Source organism: Furipterus horrens, unplaced genomic scaffold (assembly GCF_987537825.1).
Source record: "Furipterus horrens unplaced genomic scaffold, mFurHor1.1.pri manual_scaffold_3, whole genome shotgun sequence".
Lineage (NCBI taxonomy): Eukaryota > Metazoa > Chordata > Mammalia > Chiroptera > Furipteridae > Furipterus > Furipterus horrens.
Genome location: NW_028327173.1, coordinates 19,762,469 through 19,774,543, shown reverse-complemented (window position 1 = coordinate 19,774,543; position 12,075 = coordinate 19,762,469). Strand labels below are relative to the sequence as shown.

Here is a 12,075-nt window from a genome sequence, read left to right as displayed (position 1 = left end):
TATATCAAACTTGTAAAGTAGCTCGTTATCTCTACATATGTGAAAATAGTGGAGTGTATATCATTCATTGGCGAATCTTTTTTTTTTTTTTTTTTTTTAAAGATTTTATTTATTTTTAGAGAGAAAGGAAGGGAGGGAGAAACAGGGAGAGAAACATCGATGTATGAGAGATACATCAACTGGTTCCCTCTCACACACCCCCAACTGGGGACCTCGCCTGCTGACTGGGAATTGAACTGGTGACCCTTCGGCCAGTGCTCAGTCCACTGAGCCACACCAGCCAGGGCTCATTGTTGATTCTGATAAGTGTATGTGGCACATTGGGTATGGTAAGTAGGGCTTCTCAGGGGATAATGAGTAGGATAGACACTTCAGAATGTGATTCTTAAAGGTTTGTGATGTTTTTGCTTAATGTTTCATTTTCCAAATGTGATGATGTATTGTTCTGGATTTATCTGTTTTGATTTTATAACTTACTATATGGTAAAGCTCCAACCAACTTAATTTGCTAAATTATGGTTCAGGTTAGGACAGAATTCCTGTTAGAAGGCTTACAGAAGAAAATTCTCGGATCTGGGCAATGGTGTTGGGGCTTACAAAAGAAATTCTGGGATTTAGGAAATGGAAGGGAAACTCAGAAGCCTATGTCATGTATGTGGGTGGTATCATTGGGTGGAATGAAGAGAAGAATACGGAGGGTGGGTCAGGCACTGAAGTGGACATCTTGCTTTGACTTTAATAAAGGGCATGGGAGATGCCTTTATGGGGAGGGCAGTAGTAAAGTCCTGGATGGGCATGAGAGAGTTACATTCCTGGCAAGTAGCCCAAAGGAAAAAATAGGAAATAATTTTGTGAAACCAAAGGAGATAGATAAGATTAGGTAGTGCAAGGGAGTCTTAGAGACATTTAGCAAAAGTGAAAGAATTAGTAAGTACTGTAGTACTAGACATTAACATTGACTGGCCACTCAAATTGAATTTTAGAGAAAGGGGAGTTTTGAGTACAAGAACTTGAAAATATTATTCTAAAAATGTATATTTTATTATAGATTATGCTGTTACAGTTGTCCCAATTTTTCCCCTTTGCCCCCATCCACACAGTATCCCCTTCCTGCCAACAATTCACCCCTTAGTTCATGTCCATGGGTTGTGCATATATTTAAATACACGTTTTAAAGATTTTATTTATATATTTTTAGAGAAAGGAGGGAGAAAGAGAGGGAGAGAAACATCGATATACAATAGATTGCTTCTCGCACGCCCCCAACTGAGGACCTGGCCCACAACCCAGGCATGTGGCCTGACTGGGAATCAAACTGGTGAACTTTCGGACTGCAAGCTGGTGCTCAATCCAGTGAGCCACACCAGCCATGGCCTATTATTCAGCCTTGGTGGGAGCATTTACTCTGATTATAATTTACAGCCAGCTTTCCTCCTTTACAATAGAAAAGGCTTTTCATTACCTGCCTATAATATTTCTTACAGTTGTGTCTTCATTCTTTGATTTCTGTTGATGTCTGAGCCTCTTCTTCTGATGATTATTTTTGTTTCTTAGGAAGGTAAGGAAGAACTTTGTCTGGAGAGTGCCTGGTGTTGATGGCCATACCAGGTGTAGCTCTCTTTTTTTTTCTTTTTTCTATTTCTGTAGCTCTCATTTTAAACACTAAGTTCCTTACTAGCTAAAAACTGTTTTGTGAGAATGATATTTTTTTTTTTTTGTGTGTGTGTAGTCAGCTACAGACAAAATGGTTTAAAATAGAGTTTCTGGACTCACAAAAACTTCACAGAGTGAGGCTGCTTTCTCAAAAGTCCTCTACAGGAAGTAGAAGGGTAGTACAAAAGGTAGGTGAGGCAGAGGGTGATACGCCGAAAGAGGGAGGGGTGAAGGTAAAGAGAGAGCTAAAGAGAGTGAGAGAGGCAGCCTGAGAGAGTGAGCTAGTGAGCAAAGAAGTGGTGAGAGAGAATGACGCGTGGGAAGATAGAATAGTGGAAATTGCTAACAGGGGAAGGCAGACATATTTTGAAGGTAGCGGGGAACGTACAGTGGAAAGCAAGACAAGACCAGAAGACAAGACCAAAGGAGCGAACTCATCAAAGCCTACAGCAGAAACTGAAGGCAGTTTTATCTGGGCGCGGAAGCTTCCTCTGGCTGCGTAGGCAGCTTGGTGATACAGAAAGGGCCTTGCTCTATAAATTTTAAGACCTGGATTTAGATCCTAGTGATGCCATTTAAGTCCTCTTTCCTACTTAACAATGGTTAGGGAAGTTGTTTCTCTGAGGCTGTTTTCTAATCTCTTAAATGGGAAATGCCACTTAAATTGTGATGTGTACATTAAAATATGCATATTGCTTGTTCTGTCTTTGCTTACTCCTCTTACATTTTCCTTGGGAAAATAATAAATAGAATTTCCAATGCTCTTGGAACTATTTGTAGATTTTTGGAAGATGTACCTAGCTCTAGTTAAATGTGTGATTAGATTCCACAGAAAGAGCAAGATATAGCGCTTTATGCATTTGATTTACGTGCTTTGTAAATGTTAACTCTGGCCTGAAGGCTCAAAATGGTTTCGTGTAACATACGTTGAGTTTCCAGCTAACATCCTGTCCTCACCCTCCCATACCCCTTTATTTTTACTGCATATAATTTAGGAGCTTATTCGGTGTGCTTACCTAAATGAACACTTTACAGTGTGGTCATACCTTGTTTTGCAAGGTCTTTTCAAACTGCTTTACCACTATAAGGCTTGTCTCTGTTTTGTTCTCATGGCTGAATTTTAACTTCATTTTGAATTTTATAAATTTATATTTTTAGCAAGCATCTCAAAGCTGTTACACCTTAGTAACACAGTGTGTCATTTGTAGCATAGTATCAGCTGAGTTTTGAAAATAACGTGATTTAAAAGTATAACTGTATCTTTATGTCATATCAGTTCAGTTAAATTAAGATTATTGGGTGATATGCAGGTAATATATTAATAAAATCCTTAAATTGGTTCCCCGAGCTATATTCTGGTTCATATTTTCCATACTCATCCCTTTCCCTGCCTGGCCCTAGCTTGACCTTCTTTGCATTTGCCCACTGCTAGAAATTGTGCACCTGCGTTGGGAGGTAGTGATCTGATGAGGGGGTTTGAGAGAGTCCTGCTTCAGGCACTCAGCAGTCTTTCTCAGGTAGGCATAATAACCTTCCTCTTTTTTAAAAAAATTGATTGAGAGAGAGAGAGAGAAGGAGAGAGAGATTTGTTGTTCGGCTTATTTATGCATTCATTGGTTGTTACTTGTATGTGCCTTGACTGGGGATCGAACCTGCAACCTTGGCATATTGAGATGTTGCTCTAACTAATTGAGTAACCCAGCCAGGGTGAGAATAGCCTTTTTAAAAAAATTATTTATTTATTTTTATTTTTATTATATTTTATTGATTATGCTATTACAGTTGTCCTGATTTTTCTGCCTTTGCCCTCCTTACACCCAGCACCCCACACTCCCTCAGGCAATTCCCCCATCATTGTTTATGTCCTTGGGTCATGCATAGGTTCTTTGGCTCCTCCATTTCCTATGCTGTATTAGCTTTCCTCTTTAATAAACTAGGGCCTGTACTCTAACCTAAGGCAGCAGAGGTGGCTTGGTGCTGGTAACTGAGAGGAGCAGCAGACCATTGGACAATAAAGGGTTTTTGAATTTTGATTGTTTTGAATAATCTGTTTCATAGGTCAGCCTTGATCTTAACATAATCTTTTAGTGATGACAGTGGTGATAAGTTAATTTGAAGTCTAGAAAGATTGTGATGATGTGGGTAGTTCATTTAATGATAGGTAAAGTTTGAAGGAATTCTTGCGATATGCACTATTTTTTCCCCCTTTGATTTAGAAATTCTAGGAGTCTCCCCAAGATCTTCCAGTATGGAAAAATGTTGGGGGCACTCTGTTATATAATTTGCAGCACCTTTCCCTGAGGTTTTCAAAGAAATACTGGGTTGGCCTGTGCCAGGTAGCTCAGTTGGTTAGAGCGTCATCCTGGTACGCCAGGTTGTGGGTTCAATTCCCAGTCAGGGCACATAGAAGAATGAACCAATGACTGTGTAAGTAAGTGGAACAACAAATTGATATCTCTCTCTCTCTCTCTCTCTCTCTCTCTCTCTCTCTCTCTCTCTCTCTCTCTCTCTCTCTCTCTCTCTCTCTTCTCTCTCTGACTCTTCTCTTCAGCCCCCCACCCCAGAATCAGTTAAAAAAAAAAACACAAAAGAAAGGATGGGTTGAATCAATCAAATCCTCTAATTAATTAATTAATTAATTTTAAAAGCCTTTATTTATTTATCTTTAGAGAGGGGGAAGAGAGGAAGAAAGAGAGGGAAAGAAAGAGTGACTGGTTGCGTCTTGCAGACCCCCAACTGGGGACCTTGCCCACAACCCAGGCATGTGCCTTGACTGGAATCGAACCTGCGGTCTTTCGGTTGCTAGGCTGATGTTTAATCCACTGAGCCTCACCAGCTAGGGCGAATCCTCTAATTTATATGTTCCTAGTTGGGGACAAGTACTGTGGTCTTTTACTCAGCAGCCAGGTTTAGGTTACATAATCATCTTCATGTGTAATTGCCCCTTCAGTATGTTCGTTTTTACTTATTAAAACATATGAAAAGTAGCTAACATAATTCTCATATGATGTAATTTTTTTTTTCTTTTCTTTTTTTTTTTTTGATTATATGCTTTTCATGTTTTGAAAACAAAAGGGAATGGGAGGGGAGAAAGCAGGGGTGTTTGCTGAACCCTGATGGTTAAAGGTAAGTGAATGTTTAATCTCAACCACTTGAAAACTGTTATTGTCTTTGTCAGTATATGAAAGTCAACATAAAAAGCTTTTCAATTGTGTTTAACGTGTATGTAAAATTCAAGATGCTAACTTGAAACTTTCCTCTCCTCTATTCTGAACAATAGGTACGTTCTATGGATGAACTGAATCATGATTTTCAAGCACTTGCTCTGGAGGGAAGAGCGATGGGAGAGGTAAGTGAACTGATGTGCCAGAAAAGCAGGCCTGTTTTTAAGGGAAGGCTGGAGCTGTCTTTCATCAGATGTGTCTGAATCTAGTCTCCAGAAGTATGTGCTTGCTTTTCCTTGTGGCCATTCCTCATGATAGGAATCGAGCATTGCAGAATTTTGTGAAAACAATCTTATAAGAATGCTAACCTTAGCTTAAAGTCTTAAAAACAAAACAAAGCAAACAAAATATGAGCACAAATTATTGAGTATTAACCAGTCAGTTGTAAATGGAGGTGTTATAATTTTACAAAACAATTTTATATGCATCAAATGTCCTTACCTTTGTTTCATATTCCATTTGCTTGTGGAAGGGAGACTTAGATTGTTTGCTAATCAGAATGTTGATAACTTATTTTTAGAGTAGTGCCATTTTTGAGGAAGTTGTTTAGATAGAGCTCCATTGTGAGGAGGAAGTTGTTAGGTTTCTGATGAAATAAATAATTCCAGAAGTAGAGGCCTGAGCCAGTCATCCCTTAGATACATAGAATTCAGAAACAAGAATTTTGGTTTGTTTGTAATGTTTAAAATTTGCTATCATCCATTACATTGATAGGGGAAGATTGCTGTAATTCTAAAAGAAAGGGGACTATAGATTAAGTACAGTCAACTTCTGGTGATTCTAGTTGTTGACAGTAAGAATGTATGGTGATGAGGTAGAACATACAATTTGAATTGCTAAGATGTTATGGGTTCGTAAATTGAGGACATTGACTTGTGATTCCCTTGTTCTAGAGAGTTACCTTAGTTTTTTTTTCTTCTGTTTTATTTTTTGTGTATCTAATATTTAAAATTTCCCACATCTATTTTAATGCTTTAAATGAAGGGATAATTGCTATATTCTGGATTCTTTTTTTTTTTTTTAATACCATTCATTAAATAAGTTTGTTGTTTGATTTAGCCAATATTCTGTGATCCAGGCACTGTGCTAGGTTCTGAGGATTCAAAATTAAGATAATTTCTTCCCTGATTTATAAGGAATATTTGTAGACTGCCCTTGTGGTTAGATATTAAATAGTTAGATTCTTTTGGTGTTTTGGTCTTGAGGTCTTGCTTCTTTGGTTGTAAGATTTTGTTTCCAACTTTTCTGAATCCTTTTGTGGTCAGAGTCTAGTGTCCTATCATCTTAGGGTCATGGGTTGTTAGTCTGTTTCTGTTTCCTTCCCTGGAGCTTTAAGAGAAGGTTGGTAGGTGTCATTGTGTTTCCTGTGCCTGCCTAGTATCATTGAAACAGTGTACATTGATAAACAATATATGGTTATTAGGTAAAAGGTTTTCTAAATTAACTGCTGGAGCAAAGTTTGGTCAGAAAGTTAACAGATGTATCTGATAATATATATAGATGGGAAAACCCCATTTATCTTCACGGCTGTGATTCTAACCTGTTGAGCTCCACCAAAAATATAATCCCAGGTTTTTAAAATTAATTATACAAAATAAAAACAATGCCCTATTGCTGTTTTGTAATGAGGACTTCATAACCTCTAACAGGGATTGTGAACAGAATTGACTAGAAAGTGAATTTTACTTAAATGACACTAATAAATATATTTTTTAAATCTTTTGTTTTTTGTCCAAGATGCATTTTTTCCGAGGTCTCCAAACTTCATCTTTAGTTTTGTTAGAAATGCCTTTTTTTTGATAATATATGTAGAATCCCTCAGACCTGTATGTAAACGTAGTAAATAACTAAACAAAGTACTTTCCAACAGTACAACAGTAATACAGTGACTCTTCCTTCTTTCCTGGTTATTTATTCACAAAGTAATTACAACTACCACTTGTTGACCATCTATGAGGCAGATGCTAAGGGGTTTGCATGCATTATTTCATCAATAACTATCAAGGTAGTATTATTATGTAGATAAGTAAAAAGGCCAGTAGGAATGAATTATTTTGCCCAGCATCACACAGCTAATAAGTGGTGGAGCTGGGATTCTGACCTGGCTTCCTCTCCAAAGCATGTGCCCTTAGAATAAACAGAGCCAATACTTATAAGCTGATTGACAGTAAAAATCTCATTTTAGTAAGCTTTATAAAAATTGATTTTGGGGAGCATTCAAAAAATGCTTTACTATACTTCCCTCTCAAATACTTACTGGAGTTATTTTTTGAAAACAAAACCTGTGTCTGCACAAAGGGGACAAACTAAGTATGGAGGAAAGTTTCTGTACTTGAGGAACTTTCTTCACCTTGTTGAGGAAGCACTGAATACATATGACAACAGAAAGAGTGTACCTATTTTTTTATGTATGGTTTGAGTTTAGAAGAGGGAGTGATCAGTATTGGCAGGATTAGTTTGATTACTTGAATGGAGGGAAGACTTGGGAATCATCTAGTTTAGTTAGGATTTGCAGAGCTGTGGATTGGGAGAATGTTGGTGGGTCCCCCCCCCCCCCAAGTGATAAAAGGGAGATTGGCATAAAAGAAAAATGAAGAAAATAAGCTTTTATAATAAAAACTTAAAAATGTACATCTAGTTTAACTTCATTAAATTTCCTTTCCTTTAAGCAGTAAAACATCTCTGGAAAGGGACGTGTATTAATATAGCCTTCACCCATATAAATACTAAAGTTCCAAGTAACTTGCATGGACTTTTAAGCCAGGCATGGTATATTTTTGTTGCAGTTATTTTATTTGTATTTGTGTGTTGAGGGGGTGGGGAAGGAGGGAGGGACATCTCATTAGAGTAAACAGTACCTGTGTTTGGGAATGTATGGATCTTTAGAATTCAAAGAGAATTGGCTACATTAAAAGTATTTGATCTCTGGTAACATTGAGGCTGCTTGACTTCTGTTACATTTTTTTCATCAGTCACTACTAAACTCTTGGTGTCACTTTGCAAGATTTAGAGCTTGTCTTAGTAGAAATATTGCTAAAGAAGTTGCTTCTTAAAACATCACCTTCAAACCTTGCTGGTTGTCTGAAGTACAGTTCTACAGTTCTTAACTGAAGAGCTCAGAGCACAAGGGTTTTACCTGCCCCCTATTCTAGAAAGTCAACCTAAGAAGGAAGATAGGCAAATGTCTCAGGATTACGGCCACAAATTATTGTCAAATATTTCATCTACTGCTTTCATTCAACTTAAAGTTCAAGTTCTGAAAAATTTAAAAGCACATATTTGAGCAGCTTCTTTATTTACATATGAAAAGATTAGTCTGGTAGTTGAGTATTCAGGAATGTATCTTTGTGGCACTGAGGAAGGCTCACTGACCTTGGGTTTCTGAGCTCTGCTTCTGCGTTGATTTAGTTTATGATCTTGCATGACTTATTTGCTCCACCTGTAGGAGGGAAGCATTATTACTGTTCACATCCTAAAAGGGATGGGTTTCCAAAGAGGAGAGGGTTTCTAATTGGAAAGTACTTTGAGAGCCTTTGACAGAAAAGGCACTTTATTCTGTATAATTGGTTTTCTAAGTTTTAAAAAATAACTTTTTTTTCTCTTTAAGATTGCATAATGTTTTATATGTGCTAAACTTGACAACTTTCAGGAATGTTAAAATAATAGTGATTGTTTCTGGAATAAACTAATGCATTTAGATATATGATCTTTCATCTTTGTCTTAGAAAACCGAAGCATAGAGAAATTTACTCTTGGTAATAGACTAGTTTGTACACCCGAGGAATGAAATCTGGAAAGTGCTCTTGTATATGTAGTAATAATAGTGAATCCTAATATGTTCCTTGGAAATAGAATAAGGTGAGATATATTTAAAATAAAGCTTCAGGTTCTCATCAGACATTGCATGGGAATTCTCTCCATACATGTGAGATAGAATGGCTTGTAGAGGGAGGAAATTGATAGTGATTTCAAGAGCTGGTAACCCTAAGAAAGGTGTAACTTGTTGAGATAGAGATCTCACTGGACCAGAACTTTGAAGCCACAGCTTCCAGTCCTCAGATATTCATCTTGTTTTGACTTTGTTTTTTCTATTTGTAAGACAAAGTTGGACTGGATAGTTTCCCAGGATCCTTTCCAAGTCTAAGATTCTTGGATTTTGCCCATAATTTTATCTTTAAAAATATAGAAAACAGGGATAGTTCTGCTTTTTCTAGGACATTGCATAGGGCATCTAAAAGATGCCTTTTTAAGTGACTTTGCCCTCATGATGTCGAGGTTCCATAACTTTTCATTGTGTTCTCTAATGAAAAGTTCTGCAGTTGCCTAAGACATTGAAGTGTCTGTCTGTTAGGGCTTGTGGGTTGGCAATTCTGAAATCAAGGCAAGGGGGAGCCTAATGGATACCAAGCCTGTTAAAATGTTTTCCCAAATTTTTCCATCATGGCAAACAGAATGGCTCATAGAATTGGAGGCTTTGGGGTAGCTAAAAGTCCTTCTAGGATCCATAGTCCTGCCTCACATTGGTAATTCCTTGCAATTAGCATCTCATGAGAGGAACTAAGTTGACTCCAAAATGGAATTTTGGAAAGGAGATATCTGGTCTGCCAGCAAGATCATGCAACCTTTTGTGCGGAAGGGAGAGAAGATTAATATTGTCTTTGTGGTATATTAATATAAAAAGATCTGACCAAACAGTGTAATGAATCCCTTTTTCCCAAAATGTAGCTTTTGAATACTAATAGGAAAGGCAAAAGCTGCCTAGTTCTGTAACTTTGTATTAATACCATTTGGTTGTTGGGCAGTTTTGACATCTTGCTGTTAAAATGAAATGTTTACTTTAGAGAAAACGTAGTAAGCCAGGCCAAGTGACCTGGAGGAATGTGATCCTAGTTAATAACTTTCCTGTATTAGATTAATGACTATGTTAGGGATGACAAGACCTCTTCATGAGTCTTGTTTGGGAAAGTTCTTGGGATCTCCTAACAGTTTTGGGATTGGGATTGGGCATTTTGAGGAACAAGATAAAATGAAATTACCTTCTAAGCCTGAAAATGTGGATGCAAATGACATTTGGAACCTGCTTCCCAATTCTGTCCTGTTTCTTTGAGACCTGTGTGGAACTTCACTCACTCCAATATCTGTCTACTGTCCTGTACTGAGCAGATAGGCAGACCTACCACGGTATATGTTGAGCTATCTTGGAATATTTGAATGCAGTAAAACATGCTCCTTTGAAGCAGGTTAGAACTGATCCACATACTGCTTAATTTGTCTTCATTTAATTTCTCTCTTTTGATCCTCCTTTGGCTAAAATGTTTTCATTCACATAAATATGCTTTATATAAAGGCAATCCAACTAAATACAATAAAACATTAACACTTTCAAGACACTTTGACATTGAATTCATTCCTTGTGTGAATCTCCCAATAATTTTTTGTGAGATATTAGTACCATTTCTTTTTTTTTTTTACACGAGGAAAAGGTGTCCTAAGGTCACATGTCAGGATGGTGGATTGACTTTAATTTCTATTTCATTAGGCTCAGAAATATTGGGTTGACCAAAAAGTTCGTTTGTTTTTTTTCTGTAAAATGGCTCTAGTAGTGCTTAGTTGTCTTTAACTTCATTTGAAACAATTTTGTTAGATTGTCATATCAGGGTACATTAAAAAAAAAAAGATCAAAATTGGTGAATATTTGTGTAGCCATTTTAATATTGAAGATGGAAGAAAATATGCAACATTTTTGACATAAAATGCTTTATTTCTAGAAAGGTAAAAATGCAACTGAAACACAAAAAAAAGTGTATTGAGAAGGTGCTGTGACTCATCAAAGGTGTCGAAAGTGGTGTGCAAAGTTTTATGCTGGAGATTTCTCACTGGATGATGCTCCACGGTTGGGTAGACCAGTTGAAGTTCATAGCTATCAAATTGAGATCTATTGAGAACAATCATTGTGATACCATGTGGGAGCTAGCTGACATACTCAAAATATCCAAATCAATAAAGCCATTGGTGGAAATTAAAAATGTGTCTTTTATGGAAAAAAGCCATACAGACTTTTTGGTGAACTCAATAATAATAGCTGCAATATATTGAGCATATATAATTTTCAGGTATTGTGCTAATCACTTCATATACATTACACTCTTCACAGTGGTCCTCCAATATTATGATGCCCTTTTATAGACCAGGCAAAAAGAGATTAGAGTGGTTAACATGATCATGAGCCTGCTATTTGAACCCAGATCTCTCTCCAAATCCTAAATGTTTCTGTTCATTTCTGCGTGTCTAGAGTCTACCCATTATTCAAAATTCAGCCTTAATTATTAGCTCTTCTGTAAAAGCTTTCTTGCTCTCACCAACCAGAAGCTATGGAGATGAATTCAAGTAGGAAGTTTTTTGTATCATTCTCATGGCCCTAACTTATTTTATACATGGTGATTTGTGTAAATGTTTTCTATCTGCCGTACTTAAGTTTGTTGAGGTCAGGGGCTTTAGCTAATAATGTACTTTGTAAACAGTGGCTGCCTAATATATATTTTTGAATGATCTTACACCAGTAAATACCTTTTTCTAAGCATGGAGTCCTCTTTATCTTCTCTTTCAATTGCCCCCAGTTCAGTTCAGTACAGTAAATATTTATTGTTTATATCCTCTGTTCATAATACTGTTTTACCCTCAGGGATATAGGGGAGTGCAGGGGAGGATGAGGAACAGACACAACTGAAAAGCATTTATTCAGTCTTCTCTGCAAATTTTTACAGTTTTGAACTATTAGATAATTACTTTTATTTAATATAATTGTAACCAGATCAATAGAACAGTTTCTCTGGGTCATTTGCTGAGGCATGGAAATATCCTCATTATATACACAAGCAGACATAATCGTATTTAGAAAACTAAAGTTACTTTTGCTGTAGTTCTTGTTTAAGCATGTATTAAGCTATGTTGTGTGTAATTCTTGTATACTGTTATTTAATTGATGAGAAATCAGAATATCAAAGTTTAATTCATTGTCTCTTGGTTAATGTATTCTGTGGTTCTCATAACAAAGCACATAGAAGAGATAGTTTATTTTCTGTATTGCTCTTCACTGTATATAGTAGCTGTATCTATGAAATATTCATCTCCTGGAATGCATGAGAAGGGGAACTTGTCCACATTTGGCATACTGAGATTCTTGTCTTGTCAATTTAAT

General features: G+C 36.8%; 1 protein-coding gene across 9 annotated transcripts in view; it reads left to right on the top strand.

The window, feature by feature from the left end:
- Window positions 1-12,075, top strand: part of PUM1 (pumilio RNA binding family member 1) — a 113,327-nt gene that overhangs the window by 19,170 nt on the left and 82,082 nt on the right. For all 9 annotated transcript variants that reach the window (XM_090268977.1, XM_090268978.1, XM_090268975.1 and 6 more), the window contains one exon: window positions 4,934-5,002. In XM_090268977.1, coding sequence (XP_090125103.1) covers window positions 4,934-5,002 — 69 coding nt within the window. The remainder of the gene's footprint in view (window positions 1-4,933; window positions 5,003-12,075) is intronic.